At 41.9% G+C, this 25,460-nt stretch overlaps 1 protein-coding gene across 1 annotated transcript; it reads right to left on the bottom strand.

Moving 5' to 3' along the window:
* Positions 1 to 1,377: 1,377 nt before the first annotated feature.
* On the bottom strand, positions 1,378 to 20,940 carry LOC107201154 (lutropin-choriogonadotropic hormone receptor). The gene is made up of 10 exons (XM_033513255.1): positions 19,257 to 20,940; positions 16,654 to 16,728; positions 14,886 to 14,960; positions 14,273 to 14,347; positions 14,103 to 14,180; positions 11,470 to 11,538; positions 10,758 to 10,832; positions 9,368 to 9,553; positions 6,843 to 6,923; positions 1,378 to 4,618 (listed from the first exon to the last, which is right to left on the bottom strand). Exons 1-10 carry the CDS (start codon positions 19,367 to 19,369, stop codon positions 3,376 to 3,378), a joined length of 2,070 nt encoding a protein of 689 aa, XP_033369146.1. The 5' UTR covers positions 19,370 to 20,940; the 3' UTR covers positions 1,378 to 3,375.
* Positions 20,941 to 25,460: the final 4,520 nt, after the last annotated feature.

The following is a 25,460-nucleotide window of genomic DNA, read 5'->3' as shown; positions in this document are numbered from 1 at the left end:
TTTTTGTTAGTTCTTCTAGAAACAAAGGTCCAAAAGAAGCTTTGGGTCCTTGTCTTTCAGAGCTGCAGCTTTTTCCTGGCTGGCTCCTGTTCCTTGCAGGGCAAGATGGGAAACTCCATGGTAGAGCTAGAGCCAGGCTGCCTCAGAACAGGATCACCCTGCTTGAAAGGGCAGTGCTATACTAAGGCATGCCTCCCCCCTGGATGCTGCTCCCATGTCTGCTGGAATGAGATGCTGTGAGGCATTCTCATCTCTGAGAGGGGGCAGAGGCTGGGAGAAGGGGAGAAATGTAAAAATGAGAGAATGAATGTATGGAAGAAATTAAGGGAAAAACCCCAGCCCTCATTCATAATAGTGCAAACCCTTTTGCTAATGCCAGATGGCAGGAAGTAGTTTTTTAACAATTATTGAGTTTATTGCATGCTTTTTTTTTTGATGCATCTGCTACTCTCCAGTATCAAAGACAGGACTGTGAACTAGAGAACTTGAACCAAGTATGATGTTTCTTTTGTCTTTTAAAGATGCTGCTGCTGGTATGTGAAGAATTGTGTATTCATAGGCAGTTAAAATATTCCAGTGTATTATTTCTTTTCCCCCATTCAGATGACTTGTAGCTGCATTGATGCTATACTTCAGACCCATAAATGCACAAGAAATGCAGCTCTTACCACATGATAGATGCTTTTAGGTTTCAGCACTTTGTCACAGGCTCTGAGGTGCTTATGCTATGTAAATGTGCACATTATGAACTGTGGGACCATTTCCAGTGTCAGGAAAGACTGGAAGCAGAGGTAGTGGCACAGGATTCTCTGGATCTGAATATGCACCATCCACTAAGTACCACACAGGCTTTGAATGGTGCTTCTAAATGTGACCTGTTTTTCCTGGTCACTGTGAAATAAAGTGGCTAAAGAGTACTTAGTTTTTAGCTAGTTTTAAAGATAACATTAGTAAAGAATTACAGCTTTTAACAAGACATTTTCAACTAAATACATCTGAAGTCAGGAATTTCTATACTGAAAAAAAATGCTTCTTATTAAAATGTAAACTCTAGCCTGTGAGCAGTAATCAGTGCTTTTGATCTGAATAGTTTATGAATTAATATTTTTGATTGCTGCTACTTACAGTTTAGCAAACATTGCTGCAGATGTTGACAGGATGAGGTGTGCAATGCCAGTTATGGCCTTCAGAGATACTTCAGTAAAGAGATACTTCAGGCTGTCTAAAACTTTACACCAGAAAGAAGGTGAAAATAATGAGATAGAATAACAAATGTAACTTGTATGAGAAGCTCTGGCATGAGTCTAAATCTCTTACTGAAATTTTACTTATTTGCTTACTTTTGTGTGTAGACAAATTTTAAGTATATAAGTTACATTTGATGTTTTTGTAATTTTATTTTTTTTTCTCTTTTAACAGCAATTTTTTAAATGGTGGATTTCACTCCACTTACAGCAGGTACAAAAAGAAAAATGCCCATAGAGACTCTTGCTGCTTGGCTGTTACCTCTGCAGCTGTAGGGCAGATGCTATCAGTTGTTAATCCTAACTCATCTCCCTTGCCTGTAGCTTCCTGACCATGTTATGTGGTGGGGAGGGTGTGCTGACAAGCTCTTGTCCTGTTGAAACATGATGCAAGCAAATCAGTTATTGCTCACTTAAGATATTGTGCTGTCATGTCCTAAATCATGTGCAGGACTCTTCTATGGGATGTCAGAAGAACTAAGTCTCAAAAATAAGTTTTGGGATAGGTGACAGAGAAGTTTTAGGCCCAGTAGCTATTTTTTCACACCAGTACCTTTGGTTTGTATTATAGTTAAATATCCTATCATAGTCCTATTTGATCATTGGCTAAGCTCAGGAGCTGGTGTATGTAAAGAGGTGCATCCTAGGGAATTTGTTGTGATTGCTAAACCACAGAGTTTTAAGAGTCTCCTGTTCTCAGTTCTGCTTCATTCCAGTCCTGTGGGAACTGCTCATGAGCACAGCTGTGCTTACATCCAGAGCTTTTGTACTGATGGAAATCATGGCATTATGCTGAAGGTAAGAGTGGGTCAGAGATGTTATTTCTAATTATCACAATTATGAACTAATGATAGAGCAGTCACTAGTACAAAGATTTGCTTTCATTAACGTGAAGCAAATTTAGCTTGCAGTGCAGTGTTTTGGCAACAAGAGGAGGGCTTTGGAACTCAGTTGCTGTCACAGACTTGAAAGCAAAGGAGTCAGCTGAAAAGGAGAATATGAAAGGTTTAAAGTGATTGCAATAGTACTGTTCTCTTATGTATGAGACTCTGCACTTACTTAAATTAGCAGTGCAGTCACAAATCTGGACCAGGCATTTAGTGTGATCACTTAGTATCAGGCAATGCATAGTGAAAGGGAGATTTTAATGGGAGAATGTTGTCACAAAAAGGTAGCTACTCTGCTACCCTGCTTCATCACCTGGGGATAGAGTTGGATTGTGTGTGCTGAAGAGGCCCTGGTGCATTCCTGAGTGCCACTGGCCCCGGTGATGTCAGAGAGTGGACAGGTGGAAATCATTCCTGAGACTGTTCCAGGAGGAAAACAAGGTGGCACTTCCTTGCCTGTGCAGGAAGCAGCTCTCCTGCTGCTGAGAGGGAGCCTTTACAGTTTACCTGATTTGTGTGTGTGCACAAATGATGCTAAATGATGTTTAGATGCCCTAAATTGAGTCCTGTTTGCAGCAGTGGGGGTTTTGCATCTTTTGTGCTTTCCAGACCAACATGGCCGTGTATGGGTTAATAATTTAAGTAAACTGCCCACCAGCTCAGCCTGAGATTGAATGTAAACTGCAAAATTGCCAGTGACAAAAGTTCAATAGATCAACTCTCCTCCTTGGTGACATCTTTACAGCCTATCGCTTGAACGCTCTTCTTTAACTGTGTGTAGGTGGCTGTGTAATTGGAAGTTTCTGTTGATGAAATGGAGGCAGCTAGTTTAGTGCCTCTTTCTTTAAACCAACAATGCCAGCACAGCTGATAGGAATGAAAAAAGAAGCCATGAAAGGTAGCAAACAGGCTTTAAATACTCCAGGGAAGCCGATCTGGAGAAAAAGAAGCCCGGCTACAATCACTGCAGTAGCTGTTAGCCTCAAGAGTAACTTGACTACTCCTGGACTCTTCTGGTTCCTCACACAGAGAAGTTTTGCCTAATAGCCACCTTCCACACCTATCACCACAAAGGAAGAGAATGAAAAACACCACTTTGAACTTCAGAACAGTTATGTTGCATAAGAGTTACTGACTGGCATTTTTATTTATTATGAAATGTTCAAGATAGTCTTAAACAATCCCTAGTCACTAAGATAATCACAACTGGCTTTGCAAAGTGCTGCATCTCTTGGCACTCCGGGTTAATTTTCCTTGTGAGATGTCTTGTCCCGTGGTGCAGGATAGGGCTTCTCTAAGGCTGACAAGAGCAGGATTGCTTGAGAGGCTTTGCTGGGGGCTGTGGCTGCGCCGCCATTCTTGCAGTTGGAGTTATAAGCAGAGAAATAGTTCATCCTGTAGAGCTCTGCTCGGCTCTTGCAGCAACCAAGCTTGCTCATCAGCAGAAAGAAATCCCTCCGAAATGCTTTGGTGAAAATCGCATAGAGAAAGGGGTTTGCGCAGGAGTTGACGGGGTAAAATAAAACCAGCAGGATCTTGGAGTTGGTCACTGTGATGAGAGGAACTTTGAAGGCAGCGGATATGGCAAAAAAAGAGATGGGGGCCATGCAGGTGAAATCCGTGAAGATCAGAATTGCCATTCTCTTGGCTACCTTGGTGTCTTTATTGGCAGCTACCAGCTCCGGGTTCTGCACGGCGATGTAAATCTTGATGTAGCAAGCACAAATGACAACGAAGGCGACAACATTCAGCACCAAGATCAGCAGGATGTAGGCTTGGGACAGGCCCGTTTCGATATCCATGGGCAAACAGATGCTGACCTTCATGTAGCTGCTGACCCCGAAGAGAGGCAGCACGGCTATCCCGATGGAGAACAGCCAGCCCCCGAGCATGATGGGCACGGCGTGCCGCAGCCGCAGCTTGCGGTCCAGCTGCATGGCGTAGGTGATGGTGTGCCAGCGCTCCACGGTGATCACCGTCAGCGTGTACACCGACAGCTCGCTGGCAAACACCGTGAAGAACCCGGCGGTGCTGCAGCCGCTGCCCGTCTGCCAGTCGATGGCGTGGTTGTAGTACTGCCCGCTGGTCTGGGCGTCCACGGAGGCGATGAGCAGGAGGTACAGCCCCATGCAGAAGTCGGCGAAGGAGAGGTTGCACATGAGGAAGCGAGGGACGGTGAGCTTGTAGTGGCTGGTCAGGAGAACGAGGAGCACGGTGAAATTGCCGGCGATGGCAAGGATATTTATAAACCAGATCAGCACTCTGAGGAAGCTGTATCCCAGGATGTCTTCGCAGGGATTAAAGGCATCTGGTTCTGGAGTGCACGTGAGGACTTTAGGCTGACAAAAGTCGTACTCAAAGTCAAAGCCGGCCATTTCGCTGTCATCGAAAATGGTTGAGTAGCTGTAGGGAGAACTTTCATCATCTGTCACAAAGGGGTGAGTGTTCCTCTCCACAGACCACAGCAATGTGTTGTTGGAGTCCTCTCTGTAACCATGAAAAAACCACCCCCCCAAACAGAAGTGAATTATTTGTTACATGTTACTCTCATTCTTTTGCAAAAGGCAACAGATAACAGTTGTTTTAAAACAGTGACTTCCTCCATGTGTTTCTACAGAGTGTTTACAAATAACAAAGCCTTGTAAGAATGCTTTGTGTTTGGGAAGTAGCCTTGGAGAGCAGCAGGGGTCACAGTCCTATCCACAGAAATGCTCTCTTATACAACTTGCTTATTTGTAAGTACTTCACTTTTACTGCTTTGTGAAGGAGCCATCGTTCTCATGCTGCTGGTTGGCTGCAGTCCAAGCTACAGTAACACTTGGGCTGATGGATTACGGGTTTGATGCACAGAGGTTTCTCAGGCAGTTGTAGAAGCCATACCAAAATAACCTATGGATTTTAACTGTGCACCTTTGCTCCCCTTACGAAAGGCACTTAGAAAATGAATTCCTGAGACTATGTATGGCCTGGGAGGTGCTGAGGAATTTGTTGTTCGCAGTATTATAGGGCAAGGAGTGCATGGTTAACTAAATCACATTGACAGCTAGGAATTTATTAAATTTAGGCTGCACCCAGTGCCTAATAAAAAAACGTTGTAGGTTTTTAAGATAGACTTCTAAAATCTCTAGGTCATCAAGAGTGTGATAAGCCTACCAAAGAAGAAATGTTTTAAAAGCAAACACTGTCTTTCCCTGACATAACAGGTGCCTATTTCCCAACTTCCCAATCATCCTGACTGGGAGTGCTTGGTGGGAAAACAATCTGCAGTGTGAGTCCTAGAAAACATCTTTATTGAGGACAACTCTTGAGAAAACTGGTAGCTTTAGGATAATTTAAATACATGCTTAAGCTCTCACATCTACTGAAGCATGTCCATTAAATGATATTTCTGGAGTAGGGTCTTAACTGGCAAATGAAACTAAGCTGCTTTTCAGCTATTCCTGTGGGGCAAATAAAGTCCCAAACTTATTATCCTAACTCCTCTCTCTGTATATGGAAAACTGCCCAATGTCTTGCATTTACTAGCCTGGCTCAAACTGGAAGAGCAGCGAATGCATTTGACTCTATTTACTTATAAAAATAATTGTGATTTTCTAAGAGGCTGTGTGAATGTGCTGCTATGTGAAAGTTGGATTTTTGTGGGGTTTTTTTAAAAAGAATAAGAACTTGGGACTTTCAGATGATTTCTGCTGTGGTTCTGTAGCCATTAGGCTCATGAACCATAACCTTACTTTCACTTGCTTATTTTAATGCCTGCTCAGAGAATTGCTGGGATTGGGATTTGCCAAAGCAAAATGCTTCAGGAGCCAATAGGCTGGGCAGACTATTTAATTCACAGCTGGAGTGCAACAGATGCTAATCCAAAACAGACAGATAAAACCAAATGGTTAAGTGTAGGAGGCCTCACCAACCAGCAAATAAAATAATGTCCAAGGAGGTAATTATTCCAATGAATCAATCACATCTCAGCTCTATTTAGCCATTGGAATTTTGTGACCATAACCTTGTTTCTTCTAGCCTTTAGAATGCTTTGACGCCACGTCAGGGCTGCTAAGAAGTCCCAAGGTCTCCCATTTAGCTGCAGAGGGATGAAGAATAGCAAATCTTTAAACTTCTCTCTTGAAAGCTGAGTTAGAGCCTGTGTCATCCAGGATAGCAAACACAACAGTTTTGATATTAGCCTTTCTCATTGTCACACTGAACACTGTCAAGCAAAACTGTGATGATATGAAAAGACATGTTTAGATGGAGTAAACCACTGACATGGGGTCATCACACTTCTAGCTCAGGGACTCCATGCTACCATGGGAAAATATTGGTATGCAGAGTTCTAATTACCCTTTCTATAGGAGAAATAAAAAATTAGTAATAGCAGCTCTTCTTTGAATCACACCAACAACTGCATTTATTTCAGGGAATGGAAAGTCTCCATGTAGGCCACTAACTTATGTAAATACTTAATCTTTGTTTTGAAATCCTTTCAGAATTCAGAAGACAAACTGGAATGCATAAAGCTTGTGAAATCACAAGGGTTTTTTATTCCCCTTTCCTTTTGAACATCCCAATCTTGGTTTAATGATAGTAAAATTACCACTGTGCAACTTGTAGGGGTGACTGAATTGGCAGGCAAAGACCTGCCTATTAGAACAGCAGAAAGAGGACAAGGTCTGTATTTGCCACTTCCATAATCTCTGTGCAGAGAGGTACTTACAGCATTTCATTAGTAGGTTTCCTCATGGTGCTTTCACACTCCTTGGAGAAGTTGTCAAAAATGGAAAGCAACAAATTCTGTCTGCAAGAAGGATGAGAAGAAAGTTAAGTTTCAGGCTGCATTTTGGCCAAAGCCTTGTCTTCTCTGCAAGTGATCTCCACAGATGTGTAAGGTAAGCCAGCGCTGGCCTCAAGGCAACACAAATGTTCCTGCAGACACCTGGAAGTGGGAAGGAGGAGACTTCAAATGCTGTGAAAATAGGCAGTGTAAGGTGTGTAAGGATGGTCTTTCTGCTTGTTTGTTGTGTAGGTTGTATTTTTTTTTTTTATAGTGAAAAAACTTGAATTAAATTGTGCGTTTTGTAATATTGAAGTGGGCCAGATTCTCCACCAGGATGAATGGAAGCAGTTAGGCTGGCTTTTGGAGAAGTGCCTATTAACAGCTGCTGGAAACTGGCCTGATACAGAACCACAGAAGGGGTCAGGTTGAAGGGGACCATGGTGGGGCATCTGGTCCAACCTCCCTGCATCATCCTGGAGCACATTCCAGACAGTTCTGGAATATCCCCAGTGAGGGAGACTCCACACCCTCTCTGTGCAACCTGTTCCAGGTTACCCTGCTTGGTTACCTGCACAAAAGGAAATTCTTCCTCATATTCAGTTGGAACTTCCTGTGCATCATTTCCTGCCGGTTGCCTCTTGTCCTATTGCCCAGCACCACTGAACAGAGCCTGGTCCAGCCTCTGACACCCTCCCTTCAGATGCTGACATTGATGAGATTCCCTCTCAGGGCTGAACAGCCCCAGCTCCCTCAGCCTTTCCTCAGAAGGGAGATGCTTCAGTCCCTTGATCATCTTCATAGCCCTCCACTGGACCTGCTCCAGGAGCTCTGTGTCTCTCTTGTACTGAGGAGCCCAGAACTGGACACAGCACCCCAGATGTGCCTCACCAGGGCTGAGCAGAGGGCCAGGATCACCTCCCTTGACTGCAATGCAGTTCCTAACACATCCCAGGACACCACTGGCCTGCTTGGCCACAAGGAGACACAGCTGGCTCAGGGACAGGTCCCTGGGTCCTCTGCAGAGCCATTTTCCACCATGCCCATACTGGTGCATGGCTTGAATCTTCCCCAGGTGGCCCTATTTTAAAAACTGTCTGGGATCTGCAGGTAGACTTTGCATGCTTGAAGTAAAGTAGTTTGAATGGTACAGGTTTGAAAGATGATTCATTTGGCAAAATCTCTGTTTCTGAGGCTTTGAAAGGAACAGCCAGGTACTCTACTAGTATGAATGGAAATGACTTTATCTCACCTCATTGCTGATGGCCTTGGTAGAAGAGCAGTCATTTCCTAATTTGCATGGGATTTTCTCCCCAGCAATTCATTAAGAAAACAGTCACTTAATATAAGAAAGTGATTTACTAAGGCACGTCTGTTTTATAAACCATGCTTATGATGCAAAGTCAAGCACCCAAAAAATAATACAGTATTAGAAATATAGTTATCTTTATCAGAATATATACCTTTTTTCTCTCCTAGAGTTGCTTCTGCATTTAATACACTCAGAGATGTGATCTGTGACTGAATCAGTTCATTAGCAATGGAAATGATTGATAGTAGAATCTTTGTTCTGTTCGTGCAGAATCAAGAACCCCTTAGTAAAACGAGGTAGGCAGAAAAAGCATAGATTAACCCTGAATTTTACTGTAAAGAATTGGAATCTACTCCTGCCTTTCCAGAACATCCCTGAAGCAAAAGCATGGGAGTGACAGCAATCAAGCCTCTCACAACTGCCTGCTCAGTACATCATTTCTGTGGCCTTCATTTGAGATGGATGAGAAATGAGGCACCTCCATGGCTCAAACTAGACTCATTTGGGATTGCTTTGGCTGCCTTAAGCCAACTGGGGTTTGGTTTCTTTGAAACATAAATGCTGAAAAAGGAGCTCCAGTTGTCTTGGATTAGCTGTCCCAAGTTTGTGGATGCAAAGCTCTCCCTGTTTCCAGTTGTGGGGTGAACAATACTGTCTATTGCTTGAAATGGTTGGAACTAAACCGTGTAACCTCTGTCCGTAGGCTTGTGGCAGGCCCTAATTTTGGTGGGTAATTGAAAGCTTGCCCTTTCTACTATGTCATCATATCACCTGTATTAATTAAGCTAAATGCTACAAGGGTTTAATTTTTTTTTTTAATTAGGGCAACATGCTATTGATAAAGGTCTGTCTTCTGTGTACCAGTAGGCTTTTAATTGAGGTTACAAGAAAAATAGAAGCTTTAAGCAAACTTAGAATAATGTTTCTGCTGGCAGATCCAGGGCACAGGATGTGATCCATTTCTGCTCTAAAATAAATGGACATAATTTTCCTGGCCTTAGCAGAAATTTGCTGTTTCCTGCAAGACCTTGCAACACACCACAGCTTCCCTGTAACTGGAATAAAGATAATCAAACCTTGTGAGCTGAATAAAGCGGAATTGCCATTTTGGAGCTTCTGAAGCACCGCGGTACAATAATGAGCAATTTGGACTTACTTTTCTGTCCTTAGATTTCGAAAAGCACAGCAGTGGCTGGGATATGTTAGGACAGCTTCCAGAAGACTGCTGAATTTATCCAGTGGTGGCAGCCTCTTTAATGAGTAAGATGACGTTGCATTTAAGACCTGAATGGCCTCAAGCCCGTAACTAGGCAGGGACTCCAGCGCTGTTGAAGAAATATCCCTGCAAAACAAAGAGAGCATTCATTTTTCTATTCATCCCTATAAAAATGCCACCGAAGCATGACAGTAGGTAACAGCAACTGGTTTTTCACAAAGGTTGAGATCTATGAAGCTTCTTCGGCACCTGATGCCCAGCTCAGAGACATGGTCTGTGAAATTACAGAGCAGCGGGGTAGGAGCATCCCTGTGGCTCAGCAGTTCCAGCCAGGCAAGGAGCTCCCTTGGTCCTGGGGAAACTGAAACCCACCATGCCAGGGGCTCTGTCCTGACCTTTCCATTTGAAATCCATGCTTGGGGTGAGGGATGCCTGTTTAAGCCAGAGACAGGGAGAGAAGAAGGTGGGCAACAGTGACTCCAGCCAGCTAACAGGTAGGACACCCTCCTTGGTTTGTGCTTGGCTCTGAAAGGCTGTTCTAGGTGCTTTAATTAAATGGCTATTAATTAAAACCTCAAAAGAATCTGTCATTCTTGCCAACACAAACTTAAGAAGTTTGGCCTACAGCAACTTCAGAGGGGCTGTTTGTGTGAAAACAGTCCATCAGTGATTAAGGATTTTCAGAGTCAGGACATTAAACAATGGAAAAATAGGCCCACAATTCTGAAAGTGATATCAGTAATGCCATGTTCCATAAAGCACCAATAAAAGGCACAAAAAAGGCACATGCAGCACAGAGTGCTATTTACAGAACCACACTGTGTTTTATTGCATGGAGTTAGAGCCAGTTAGAGCCCTCCAGTAAGTCCTTGATTAATAAATCATGAGGATGATAATAATGAGCTTTATTCAGCACGAGCTTACAGCAGGCAATCAACTAGCTCGCTTTTATAAACAAATTCTAAACCAATATATATTGCCAAAACATATCCATCCTACCAAGGGACAATATTTACAATGTCAGAATATAACATACAGGAACAAGATCAGGAGAATCTGACACAAATAAAGCAAAAGCCAAAATGTCTAAGAGGTGGAAATCAATGCCAACACTGGAACTGATATGTGTTTGCCAGGGTGCAAACTCTTTCCACTCTGGCGTCTTTCTAATTTCATGGCATCTCATTGACACGTTCCCACTTTGTACACAGAGGGTAAGAGATCAGATCTCCTTCCAGCCTCGAAGCCTGTGTTTGCTGTGGTGACACAGCTCTGGTGGCACAGTGTTGTTCCCACAGGACACTCAGGTAATGGAGCTGGGGATACTTACAGGACATCTGGCCCTGTGGCCCCTCTCAGGGCATCGTTGTGTATCCGCCTGAGGTTCTTGTTGTCTTTCAGGATTCTGTGGAACCAAAAATGAACTCTCTTTACATCTGTATTTTAAAAATAGCTTTTTTAATTTCTTCTTCACACCTGTTTCAATTCTTTCTCCCACCACAGCAGTGGCTGTTGCACTGCCTGGCTGGGGAGTACATGTATTTCCCATGTGAATTTTACTTCCTCTGATGCCATGAGATCATTATCATCTACACTTAAATATGATAAATTCCAAATTCTTCTGAATTAAACCAGGAGAAACCAGGCTGATTCTTTCACTAGAGTAGCAAATATACATTTTGCCAAAACCAAGAGACAAGTCCACCAGCGTGTGAGAGGGATCAAAAACTATTGATGTTTCCAGACATAAACTGTAGATTCCTTAGTCTGGGCTACTGATTCAAGTTTTACACTAAATTATGAAATCTTCTTAAGAATGATGAGATTTTGTCACAAAAGCTATACTATTTTTAGGGATGTTGTTTCAGGAAAAGCAGTGAGAGCTGTAGGATTAACGAATGAGTCACAATGACACTGAAAGATGCAGTTTTCTCATGGGTATTGGGAAACAGAAGACACAGCCAGTTAAAATGAAAGAACCTCTGATTGTATTTAAATTGTTATTTATTGTTTAAATTACTGAGAAGGGATAGCATACTCACAATTGATTCAGCTTTGTCCCATTGAAGGCATGGCTGTGGATATCTTCAAATCCATTTTTATACAACTTGCTGGAGATTAAACATAGGGGAAGAAGATATGGAAAAGATGATGTTATGTACTACAAGTTTCAAACCTCAGTGCTGCATTCATTTTAATGATTAGAGGTTCTACTTATAAAGAATGAAGGTAACTATAGCTCTTAAATTAAGAAAGATGCAGTTTAAATTCTCTAAGCTCCTTCCTGTTTAGCTCTTGAAGAGAACTTCTCTAAGGTACAGATCCTCACCTGTGCCTACCTGGGGCTGAGATCCAGAAAGAAGACATTAGTCCAGGTAAGCTCCTGGCACACACACAACCCAGAGGCAGAAGACCTGGATTTTGGGGTGTCAGTGGGTGCAGATGGAAGACTGCAAGCACTAGAGATATGTCAGGTGGAAAACAACTATAAAGCCTGGAGGGAGCTGCTGGATTGCAGATCCTGTGTGGATGGACAAATCTTCCAAAAGACAGCTTTGCAGAGAGGCAGGGGTGAGTTGTGCATCATCCAGCAGTCAGTGAGTTATCAGCTTCTCCAAAGTGCTGCTGCCAGGCTTGATTTGTGCTGTGAAATCCTTGCTGTCCCCTGCCCTGCACAGGGACACTGGATGCTACCCTATCTCCTGATTCCCTACCCTGGAGCCAGACACCTAAAGCCTGGGCTCTGCTGCACCTCAGGTCCAGCTCTTTTCCTTCATTAGGAGATGTAACCCATGGGTCTATTAATATCCATTTGTGATATTAAGTTCATGTATCCAATAGAAATTCAATATAATCACTTGTATATATTATTTTTTCTTTAATATTAAGCCCTATTAGCAAACTTGGAACTGTTTATGAATTAAACAACATTTCCGTTGCTTTTCCACTTGCTTTTGGGATAGCACAAAACAGCCCTATGAAACCAAGAGCTCAAGTGTGGGGAGCACCTGGCTCCATTTGATAGCTGGTATCTACCTCAGCACAATGCTTAGCCTTAAAGACCATGACAATATGTAGGATCCATTTCCCAATCCATAAGAAACATGAACTGCTGGAAAGGCTAAATTAGCTATTTGCAGTGCAAAGTATGGCTGCAGGGTGACTTTACACCTCCATAGATTACTTGTGTTTCACCAGACCATGCTGTAGCAAGAGGAATTACTCCACCTAATTACAGCTAACCACATGGGGTGGAGTTAACATGTAGCTCTACAATTAGGAAGCTGCTGATAAGATAATTCTTTTCTTTTTGTGGTGAGCTCCCAATCACAAAAGGATGGGAGAAAAATGACTGTTGACTGTTTCCTGGCTTAGATTCCCTCCCATTTAATACACTTTAGGGTTACAGTAAAGGCTTTAAGCACCTTTCTCCATCTCTTTTATGTTCATTTTCTTGCACCATTAGCAGAATCATAATTTTGCTGAAGTTATTTTGAGAACCTGTTGGGAGGAAAGAGGCTCATAAGATGAAATGATGCACTAATCCAAGCAATTTCTCCTCTTTAGCATCACGTAGGAGTAGCACTCAGTCACATTTATGCCCAGTTCCTCTCTCGTTTCCAGAAGGTATTGGTCAATACATAAAATCTGGGTTAAAGTTACTGCTATGCTGGCACATCAGCTTGATGAAGGGTCCATCAGCTGCAGTTCTTGCTCATGTGCAGGGCTCCTTTGCAGGTGCAAATACCCATGGAGTTTTGTGCAGGATGACCTGTTGGACACATCCTGTTGGATGTGTACTGGAGCCTGGCCCCCAAAGGCTGCCTTCACTGGGCTTCCCTGGGGCTTGTGGCCACCACACCAAGTGGGTGTGCCTGCTGCTGCTCTCTGTGGCTCAGAGGGTCCCACCTTGGGAAACCCAAATTTTGGCCACATCTTTGTGATTTCTCCTCTTCCAACACTACTTTGTGGAAGCTGCTCTGCAGACAAGTGAGCTGTGAAATCCATACAGAATTCTTTCTATGCTGGCAGAGGACATCTCACCTTGGCTCTCTGCTGCTTCCTGCATTCCTCAGGTGGGGCATCTCCTAGCATCAAACCACCCACCTCACAGGGGGCTGAAGCAATGAACCCACTGTTGGCTAAGAGGAAAGTCTTGGGTGTGGAGACTTACGGGGATCTCATAGGAAAGTAAGCTGAGGCAAAAGAAATCAGGGTAAGAAGTGGCATCCGTAGTTTGTACCAATTTCTTCTGTGTCTCCAGCCCTCCTCTTCAGAGCAACCTGTGCAGCTGAAGCTCAGCTCCCTCAGCATGCTTGGTCCCTGAAAGCACTGCTTCAAGAGACTGCATCCCTGAGGTAAGAACAGAGACTTTGGCCTCCAGTGCAGTTTTTTGTAGTTTATGTCCTGCTGATGGCATTTTTAAAAACATCAGATGGAAGATTTAGATCCCTGGTCCTGTTTTTCTTCCTAAGTGAAGTTATCTTTTGGATAAAACTCTGCTCTTCATCTTGAAGAACATCCCTATGTTTCTTAGGCATTTAAAATTCAACACACAATATGTATGTATATTTTATAGGGCTTAATGTCAAGATTTTCATGAAGTCAACACACTTTCCTCAAGCAGAAGTGTTATCCTTGCAGAAGGAACTGGAGCTAGGATTATTTTACTCACAGTGTCAGTGATTCATTGTTCATCCCTTGGAAAGCATTTTGTGGTATAATTGTCATACGCAAGTTATCACAGAGCTCCCTATGGAAGGAAAGAAAAAAGGCATTTTTGTCAGTGACTGAGGAACAAGATAGAAAACACTCACAGCTGGGTTAGGATGGGTCTCTACTTACAAAATAAAATGAGCTTCCAGTGAGAAGATTTGTGTCAAGTCTGGAAATTGTCTTATTCCAGTGTTACAAATGCTCCTAGAGAAAAGCATAATTTCTATTTATAGAAGAAAATATTACCAGAGTGGATGCAACAAGAAGCCAACTTAGTAGGTGTAGGTTTAACAGTGCTTTAAAAAGTGACTGACAAATATATATTTTTAAGTAGGCTCCAAAGGTGTTTCTAAGTCCTGTAAAAAGCAAGTTTTTTAGAATTCTCAAGTAGTGTCCTGAAGGAGCAGCATATGTTCTCACTACATTAAGCATGAGGGAGAGATTTTAGTTACAACTTTTGTTTAGTACCCTGTTAGTCTGAAAGCTTTATTCTAGAAATAAGCACTTACTAGAACTACTTTGCAGACTTCTGTTTTGTCCATCACTGCCCTGCCCTTGTATACTGAAAAACCTCACTATTGGCTAATTACAGATTAAAGCTATTGTAAACAATGTATGTACTTCTAGGATACTGTAATGCATGAAAAACCTTTTTCCTTACACTCCTTAATTTGAATTGCCTACTCCTTTGGAGAAAAGAATAAATAAAGCAGACAAATAAAGGAATAGAACTCTTTCTTACAAGTATTTTAGCCTTGGAAGATTCCTGAACGCTCCGTCCTCAATGTGCAACAGATTTTTTGTGTTCAGGATTAATCTGCAATGAGGAGAAAAATATTTTAGTATTACAATCACTAACTATAGATTTAGGAGGGCCCTGAGTTTTGCTTGTGATTTACTTTCTCAGAAAACAGCCTGCAAATATGTTGCTGGATGCATTTTGAGGCACTGCTGGTAATAAAAATGGCCTGCGAGTTTTAGGCAGCCAACAAAAGATAACACTGCCTGAAATCTCATGGTTCTCTGAGCTGGTCCTGTTTGGATATCCTGGTCACAGGTGGGAGTTATCACTTTGGACTTGGACATGGGGCCAAGCCTGGACCTGAGAGTGTGTGTGTGTGTGTGCCTGGTCCTTGCTCAACAATCATCAGATCCCTTCAAATCATCTGTCATTTCAATTACATTACAAATGTTCTTCCTAGCTGGGAAAGGCAGTTCCTCAGATAGTTTAACCTCTTAGGAACACCATGGACTTCCTTAGAGCAGTGGTTGGTAGGAGGGGATCAGCAGAAACTGGGAGAGAAGTGTGAGAGAAGTCCTGTTTGCTAGTGGTCACTCAAAAAGTGGGCAGATCTCTTAATCAAGGAGCACTCTCTGCAGCTGAACTGTCTGGTAAAGCTCTGTTTGCCCTAAAGGCCAATAACTGCAGCCCAGCTCCCTCCCTGTGCATGACTTACAAAATACAAAGGTCTTAGCATGTGAAATGGCAAGGAAAACTGAAATTCAGGGATGCCATTGAACTTACTACCCTGATCATCCATTTAATGTGGACTTGAGTGCAGCTTGGGACATCAAGCCCTTGTAATGTGAGTCCTGTACAGCACTCAAGATTCAAGGAGGTTTCCTTTCCACTTTCCTGGAATTCCATTAATTAGCTCATTAATGGTCTTTCCTAGCTTTTGGGTTTTGGAAGACAGGCATAAGACAAGCTATCCATAAACTGCAGGTGAATGCATGAGGTCTTTAATTTCTTCCCTAAACACACCACTGATTCTAGTGGAAGTTGGACTCAATTAGAGGTTGACTAATCTGTATCCCTTATGTGAGTAACTGGCTTCAGTGATGTTCACATACTAAAAAAAAAAAAATAGAAAAAAAAGAAAAAGTATTTGTCCTCACTCAGTTGCACAATTTTCAGCCACTCACTGGTCAAGCTGTGCAAAAAGAGCAGTAACGAGGTATTGAATCAGATTTAGAGTTTCCAGTTTCACTAAATATTTCAGAGCATTCTGCTAGTCATTGCTTTTAACTCTCTCTCACAGATGCCTGTGCTATGCAGGTCAAGTTTAAAATCAGTGTGTGTTCTGTTTGAGTAATATTTTAGTGCTCCACAGAAGAGCTATGCATACTAAACAGCTTTATTTAAATAATGTAGGGCTTTGAAAACGGCATGTTCAAAAAGAAAGATTTTTCTCATCTGTTGTCATCTCAAATCATTTCCCTGCTTAGAAAACCTGACAGTGCCAGAGCTCCACTCCTGCCACTGAGCTCACTGAAAGCAGTGGGACTCGGTGCAGGGATGTCTCTGCATGAGCTAGATCTTCAAGGCCAGGCCTTACAGAGTGCTCACTATTTTATACACTACTTTGGAGAGAAATGTTTCTCATCAAAGGTCTCAGTCAAAGCCAGTCAAAGTAACAGATTTGGTCCAGGAATACTTCTCTGCAGACTGTTTACTCCTCGATGATCCGAGACCACAACAGGAATGCCTTTTTTTAACAGGTGCTCACATTTCAGACAAGGTGGGAAGGCTGTCAAAGGCACTCGCTTCTATTCTCTCCAGGGAGTCGCTCTGAGAGATTTCACTACAATGAAAACAGCAGACACAAAGCAACACATTACCAGAAAAGACCCCAGCAATTGGCTTTCCACTTCGTATTTCCTCCTTTTATGCACACTTGTTCAACCCCTCCTATCAGTCTTGTCTGTGCCTCACCTCAGACATCCTGGCCAGTGGGGTTTCAGAGAGGATCAGCCTTTTTCTGTCTTGGCAAAAGGGAAAGCCATCCTTTAGGCATAAGTAACAGCCAATCTCCATTTCCTCAGTAAATTGCAGGTAAGCAAGTTCTGAGGGTCAGAACTAATGTAAACAGAGTGAGCCCAAGCCTTGTGAGCCTTTTCCTCCCTCCCATCATTGGTTCTGCTTAGTGAATTTATTTGTGGGGTGAGGACATGGAAAATGTTCATGGTGCTTCATATCATATCATCAAGTCAGAACTGTGGTCATCTAAACCACAGATACAGAAATACACAGATATAGATTCAGCATACTTTATGAACAGTTTCTGGACTTAAATGCCATTTTCATTACATGTATGCAAACTGCAAGGAAGTGGCTCTTTTCATCATGACACAGACCAACACGACTGTATTTGGTGCCACTCTTGGATTGTGATATACAGATGCTGCTGTTCCACATGTGTACTCAAGATTAATTAATACTGACATAGAAAAGCAAAATCCACTTTTTAGATGCTTGTTAAATGCTTGTTAGATTAAGATCTAGGAGGCTATGCAAAACTGAGTCCTGAAAGTAAATAGTATACATATATGCATATATAAGGGAAAGATCTTCAAAATTTCTCATCAGAATTGACTAGAAGGGTACACAAAATAAACCTAAGATTATGCACTCTCAAGAAAAAATATTTTCCAAACAACTGGAATGCATCTACACCATCAGAGTCAGTATTGTCACAGTCCTGAGTGTTAGCATAATTCAATTACAATTATAAGAATACAACTCTATTGCTGATAAAAACTCTCTTAGACCAGTATGAATTCAGTGCTTCATTTGTAGTGGCAAAGGGGGATGCACACTGGAGATAACACAGTTAATGTGTATGTGTGTCTTAAAGAATTATAAATTATTTTTTTCTTCATCTTAATTCAATGAGAATGTTATTTTTGGTATTGCACTGGTTACTTTTAAATGAAAGATGGATGTAAAGTAGGTGGCATGCAGGGCACCTGATCCTCTGAGATCCACAGGCTGAGAGGGATCAGTGACTGCTCACAGAACTTTTTTTGGGGTTTGAAACATGATTCTTCCATGGGATCCTCCCATGTGAGCCAGTTTTTCCATTTACATATGGATGACTTATGAATGACTTATGGCATGAGAATAATTTATCATCTTTCAGAGAGTGATGAGTTTCCAAATAGCTGACTCAGAGATTTATAATTATAAAATTATAATCATAAATTTTTTTCAAAGTAACACTAAATCTCAATAAAATTATAAAGTGTTCTACAAAATAACTTCAGAAAAATACATTGATTATCACAGTTAATTTGGAGAGAGTCATTAGAAGCACACAAAAAGATCAATTACATTCTTGTTATGGAAGGGAAAATATCCAAGAAAAATCCATTCTTTGTGGAGAATATGACATGTGTACAGTTTGAGAAAGTGTAGCCTCAAGTCATGCAGGTAGGAGAAATTTTGTAGATTTAAGTTGGTCTCCAGTGTGGAAATGAGTAAATTCTCATTAAACATTCAGATGCAAATGAATGCCAGAATACAGCACCACTGGATCTGCTTTAGTACTGTAGTGCAGTTGGATATGTGCAGCAGAGAGGTACAAAAAGTGCACCTTGAAAAGAAAGTAACATCTTCTGTGCTGCTGCTTAAGTTCTGAGGGAGGTCATTCCCCTGTTCTTCTCTGCACTGCTGTGTCATCAACTTTGTCCTTTAGAGGCCACTCAATGCAGACAAAACAAAAAATAATAAATAATGGAGACTCAAACATGCCATTTCAGCTGGAATAACAGCAGAAATGAGGGCAAGAAGGATGAGAAGAGCCTTGTGGTCTGAATCCTTGATGGAAAATAGGTACAGTGCTGAGGGTCAAGAAGCAGCGCAGACCTGGAGTGCAAAATTACAGCATTTGCAAATGGAAAGATCAAAGGAAGGGCTCAGTCCTACTGATCCCCTGCCAAGCTTATCTCTCACTGCAGAATGATGAAGAAATGTCTTATTTGGGTCTTCTATAAATGTATAACAGAGAGTGCCATGGCTGTTACTGCACAGGTAATGTTTGATGATAGAAATCCATCTCCTCTGCTAATCAAGTGCTCCTCTCATCAGTTAGTAAGCTGTATCCAGTTCTCTCTGACATGATTAATATTTCATTGTTTGATCTTTAAACAGCTGTTAAAAATCACACATTTTCAAAAGATCTTTTGTATACTGTTTACATGAAAAAGAATGCTATGTTTATCCTTCCCCTGTGGTTTTTTTTCATCAGTAGAGTGTATTAGCCACACACTTTGACATTATTATAAAAGGATGGTTTTTGTAAGAAATTAATAGAAAATATTGACAACTTACATGATGAAGGCATCTTGAAGTCCTTCAAATGCATGGGATGGGATTACTTTTACAGGGAGATGAGTAAATGATCTGAAAAAAAAGAAAAGAGGGAGGAAAGGGCTGTAAGGCATGGGGTTTCCTTGTTTATAATTGTACCATTATGGTAGGGAGAAAACCAATAAAGCATAATGCCACCCTATTTTTCCTGCAGTTCTCTGTACTCAGGGGCCTGATCCATTTGTCATTGATCTTAGTTAAATGGAGTTCAAAAGATATTGGGTCAGTTCCTCAACAGCATAAATTTGAGAGTAATCACCATCAAATCAATAATAATCATAACCTGTTAAGTAAATTTATAGCCTGATGAAAGCAGGCTGCTACGTTCACAGTAAAAGGAAGGTACAGGCTATTTAAAGTTAGATCCTCAGTAGTGGCTTTCATATACAGGTTTCTGTATTAAAACAGTATCTTTGTGTTCACTGCACTATGTTCTCCTCCCAGCAATATCCCTGTAATGTTGCAGTGTGGCATCATGAATGTGGCTGTGCACAAAGTGTAGAAGAACTTCAAATCAGGCTGGTGTAATGAAGCACTTTTTTTAATAAATTGCATCAGTGTGGTTAGTTGATTCAAAGCAAGTGTGGATTTTAATTTTTAATTTTTTAATTTCTCTGATTGAGAAATTAACAGAGCCATATTTTACCATTCTCCACACTGGAACCACAGTATTTTTACCAATTTACCATGACCACACTCTCCCTGATAATGGCCATAGGAAAATATTTAACATATTTCAAAATGTTATCTCTGTGAAAACAGATAACTGTTCCATTTTGCTTTAGAATGAAAAATATCTAGTCAGAGACATTGTTTCCCATCCTTAAACTCACCCTCTCAAGGCTTTTTTGACTGAAATGTTTCTGCGCTATTCACAAAACCTGTTTTTTAAAAATTGTTATCATAATCCTTTACATGAAGAAATATGTTTATTATCAATATTTATGTTAAATGTTCATCTGGTTATATATATATGTGTGTGTTTGTATGTATTTTTATATATTTAAAAAGATGTCATACCTGCACATTATAAAGGCAGGCTGTCATATATACTGTGTCTAGGGGTTACAAATCTGGATGTACCAAGGAGCCTGGGAGTCATTTTCTAGCTATATTCCAAAAAGTCTGGATGATTTGTGGCAAATAATTTAGTTCCCTTGGACCTTGTCTCCCTGTCAGTAAACTGGGAATAACAATGCTTCCCTACCTAAGAAGGGTGGTATAAGGGTGTATGTGTGTCATGCCATTGTGATTGGGTCATACCTGTCTCTAGATTGATGCTGGCATGTTTTGCTGTGTGTGAGGTTTGGTTAAATCAGAAATGAAACTAAGTCATGCAGCTTGAAGAATGTATTTTTTCCCTGAAGGGTAGAGACAGGTAGAAGTAATCTGACGTAGGTTTTAACACCCTGAACCAAAAGGAAAAGAACTTCAGGAAGAAACAAAAAGTACAAGCTGAGAAATTCCTTCTCTATAACCCTATAACTGCACCATCAGCTCAGTCTGCTTGGAAAACAAAGCATACATTTTGTGAAACTGCTTGCAAAAACAAAGGAAATAGAAATGTGACTGAAGGTGCAAAAAATAAAACCAAATCTGAGTTTTCAATTACATCAGGCCATGAGCCTACTACCTCCCTGTGACATGCTGGTGGGTGAGCATGCTGGTTGTAATGGCCATGGCTTGACAGATGATGATCTTCAAGGTCCTTTTCATCCCAAACCATTCTATGAGTCTATGAATATTTACTGAGCAATCCCAGCTCTCTCAGCCTGTCTCTTTAGGAGAGGTGCTTCAGCCCACTGAGCATTTTTGTGGCTTCCTCTGGTCTCACTCCAGAGGGGCCACATCCTTCTTATGCTGGAAGCCCTGGAGCTGGATGCAGCTCTCCAGGTGGGTTCTCACAAGAGCAGAGTAGAAGGGCAGAATCTCCTCCCTCTCCCTGCTGCCCATGCTGCTTTGGATGCAGCCCAGAATACCACTGGCTTTCTGGGCTACCATCAAACACTGATGGCTCATGTCCAACCTCTCACTCACCAGCACCCCCAAGTGCTCTCAGGGCTGCCCTCAATCCATTCTTGGCCCAGCCTGTATTTGTGCTTGGGATTGCCCTGGCCCACATGCAGGACCTTGCACTTGGCCTTGCTGAACTCCATGAGGTTTGCACAGTCTCAAGGCCTCGAGCCTCTCCCACTTCTCAAGGTCCCTCAGCTCCAGCGTGCTGATCCCACCACACAACTTGGTGCCATCGCCAAACCTGCTGAGAATGAGCTCTGTCCCACCAACCATGCTGCTGACAAGGATGGAAATCAGAGTTGGTCCCACCCACTATGACCCCTGAGGAATGTCACTTGTCACTGTTCTCCATTCAGGCATCGAGCTATTGACTAACTCTGAGTGCCACCACCCAGCCAACTCCTTATCCACCAAGCTGGCCCACCCATCAAACCCACCTCTCTCCAATTTTAACACAAGGCAGTGTTAATTGTTAACAAGTGCAGGCAGTGTAAAATGCTTTGCACAAGTCCAGGTAGATGATGTCAGTGGCTTTTTATCATCCACCACTGCTGTAACCCCGTCCTAGAAGGACACCCATTTTCTCAGGCAAAAGATTTGCCCTTCACGAAGCCACATTGGCTGCCACCAATCACCTCCTTAGTTTCCAGGTGCCTTTGCATGGTTTCCAGGAGGATCTGCTCCAGGATCTTGCCAGGCATGAAGGTGAGACTGAGTGGCATGTATTTCTTTGGGTATTCCTTATTTCCCTCCATTAAAATGGGGGTTATGTTTCCCCTTTTCTTAATTCTATCAGGGTGTTAGCTTTCCTAACCTGATCCCATCTACTTAATTTTTCTGTGTTCCTCCCAGGCTACCTGTACCTGCTTCCACCCTCTAGTCCTTCTTTTTGTGTTTGAGTTTGTCCAGGAGTTCCTTGTTCATACATGCAGGCCTCCTGGTGATTTCCCTGACTTCCGCTTGGTTGGGATGTATCACTCCAGAACCTGGAGCTGATCTTTGAAAATCAGCCAGCTTTCTTGGGCCACTTTTCTCTCCAGGGCTTTACCCCCTGTGACTCTGCCAAGCAGGTGCCTGAAAAAACTAAAGACTGCTGAAGTCAGGGATAATGAGCTTGCTATGTGCCTTTCTCGCTGTCCTGAGGTCCTCCAACTCCATCATTTATGGTCCTGGCAGCAAAGGATGCTCATGGGCTTCACATTCCTCACCAGCCCCTCCTTGTTGGTGAGAAAAAGACCCCCACTGCACCTCTCCTCCTTGGCTCCTTTATCACTTGGAGACAGAATTTATCATTAAAGGATTCCAGGAACCTCTTGGATTGCTTATGAACTGCTGCAGTTGAAGAGCCCCTGAGGACCAGGAATCATGAATGTGAGGCTGTTCCTCTCTGTCTGTAGATGTCTCATCTGCTCAGTCTTCCTGGTGGGGTGGTCTGTTCAGATTTCTTTCTGACAGCACTCAGCACTCAGATATGGCCATTCAGCTGAGGAAGCTTTTGGCAAAAAATGTTTTTACAAAGCTACAAAGCTTTTATGCATCTAACTTGCCCACATTGACTTCTGTAGCCCATGAAAGGATGGATGCACTCATCTTTAATACAAGTTGCCTGCACTGTTTTGAAGACTATTAAAGGATGAATGTTTGCACTTTTAAGAAAACCTGTGAAGTTTCTGTCATATCTAATGCATCCTAACTTGTATTCTTGTACTCGTTGCTGTCATTCAGCACTGACAATGCTGCAGCTCCACAGAATTGCAGGACTTCTCATCCTTGGAAAAATACAGAAAGAAGTGGAGAGCCAGACAGACTTCCTGGCATTCAGCAGCCCTTGGCATTTCTATGTTATCAAGATTGGTTTTCAGGTTACATAATTCTAGGCAGTAAGGTTTGAAATGGCCAAGCTAAATGCATTTAAGGCTATCCAGGAAGACTGGGAAAGACAGGAACTGCCACCACATAGACTTGAGCCCCAAGAAAAGCTTTTGAGAGCTCTGGGTGCCCCAAGATCTCAGGACCACTTGCAGTCCTGCTGAGGAGGAGTCAAAGCCCAAGCCCACTCACACCACTGGAGGAAATTGCTGTATTACAGAACTGACCTTTTGCAAAAAAGTGTTTAGTTGAACTGATCAATAATAATAATAATAACATAAAAGGCAGAGGTCCAATAGCAATAGGTATGAATGAGTTATGGTAGCTGGATTGGCTGCTGTATTTTAATATGTCTATTTTATAGGATTACTTGTATTTTTAATGCCCAGAAAGTGAATGCCTAAGGTAGACTCTTGCTGGCAAGCATTTTAATCTTTAGCATCCTTAAGCTTGGGAGGATTTGGAATATTGATTGAAACTACAGCTGAAAACCCACTATTTTCCTAGGATTTTTATCAGCTTCTGGGGGGCAGTGTTAAGGGTTGGCATTGATTTTTAAAGCCCTGCATATTGGGCATTACCTACCTGAAATGTTAACTGAGATATCACACAGGCAGCCAAACAGCATTTGTCACTAGCTGATGATGGGTGATATAATCTCCTTTTATGGGTGACACTTTCTCCCTGAAACTGAATTCTTTTGACAAATATGCCCCAAGAAGACAGGGTAGAACTGTCTGCTTCTTCAGGCTTTTGCCACAAAGTTTTGTATTTGATATTTTGTAATTTGTTGCCTCACCACATGTCACTCACCCAACTGCAGAAGCTCTGCGCACAGGGGTACACATTCAGGTACAGCAAAGGGAACTTACCGTGAAATGAAGTTTTTGAAGGAGCAAAAATTCTTAAGGTATCCAATGCCCATTGCTGCACAGCTGGAGTTGGGTGCCTATCCAACCAGACTTTGCTTAAAAACCCAAAAGTACATGTGAGGTTTCAAAAGAAGGAAAATCGTGTTTTGTTTCAAAATATAATGGTGTATTAAAGATTATTTTTCTGCTGAGACTAAGAGGACATATAGCTGATGTAGCCAAAGGGCATTCAAAGGTGTCTGAATAGTGGAGGTTCTATATTGTTTGTGTAATGTCCAAACTAAGAATGGGAATTTGAGAAAAATATAATCAATTCAGGACTATATAAATCCCATCATTCTGCAACCAGACAGAGGCCTAATAATTTTGAAAGAAGTTTTAAAGCAATAATGTGACATGGCAAGGATAACTCTGGTAAAAAAAAGGACTGAAATTTCCCTATGGGGTATATACTATGGCTATAACAAAGTATCAAAAGTACGTTTGGAAGCACAGATCATTACAGCATCAGACTTTGCTCAGATATAGCTGGAGTTACATACTGGAGCTTATTTTCTTGACTGACCATACAATTAAGAAGGACTTTTCTGAGGTCTGGTTTCTGTGTTACAGTGACACTGATGGAAGGATATGGGCATCCCAGGAATGGTGCTGGAAAAACCTAAACCAGCATTTGCCCCCCACCAAATTATTAATGCACTCACAAACATCACACTGCAATTCCCCTGGTGCACAGGGGTACAGATCTGGCTATGAGGGGACAAATCAACATTCTCTTGCTTTCTCTCATACACAGAGCTGTGCAGGGGAAGAAGAGAACTAGGAGGACAGGGAGAGTGGAAAGAGGCAGCCGGCACTAACAAAGCTCCAAAAACTGTATGAATAAGAAAGAGGGGAAAGAGTAAGAGAGGGGAAGACAACAGCTAAATGTATAAGAAGAAACTGGTATGAAAACCAAAGGCAGAGATGAAAGAAAAATAAAAGAGGTTGAATAACAACTGAACAAAAGAGTGTACACCTGTAAGGTCAGCGACTACATTCATATGTGCAGCTTTGTAATTGTATGATGAATGCAAACTTTCTATTAAAAAAATACAAAGAAGTGGAAGTTTTAATCAAATAGGTTCAGGTTCAATATAAATCAGGTTGGAAGCAGAAGGAGCTGAGTGTGTCTGTGAAAGACAGGGATTTTTTTTTTTTTTTAATCTCTAATTGTAAATATTTTCTCTATAGGAGTATTGAGCTAAATCTTGGTTGAACCCTTTTCTGACTGTAAAGTTGGTTTCTACAGCCAGCCTAATAGTGGGACTTTGTGTACAATCATCAGGATTAAATGTTCTATTGAAGGTAGAAAGGAAATGTTTTTCTCTTCTTTTTGTCCATTACCTAGCCCTGTTGCTCTCAGTGA

Source organism: Parus major, chromosome 3 (assembly GCF_001522545.3).
Source record: "Parus major isolate Abel chromosome 3, Parus_major1.1, whole genome shotgun sequence".
Classification (NCBI taxonomy): domain Eukaryota; kingdom Metazoa; phylum Chordata; class Aves; order Passeriformes; family Paridae; genus Parus; species Parus major.
This window is presented reverse-complemented; position numbering and strand designations above follow the sequence as displayed.

Bases quoted from the DNA above. Each gene is read 5' to 3' on its own strand.
- LOC107201154 (XM_033513255.1), bottom strand. From the start codon at position 19,369: ATGCCTTACAGCCCTTTCCTCCCTCTTTTCTTTTTTTTCAGATCATTT. The intron at 11,539-14,102 runs GTGAGTAAAATA...TTTAATCTCCAG, and splicing joins AACAATGAATCACTGACACT to CAAGTTGTATAAAAATGGAT. The intron at 9,554-10,757 runs GTAAGTATCCCC...TTTGTTTTGCAG, and splicing joins GCCACAGGGCCAGATGTCCT to GGATATTTCTTCAACAGCGC.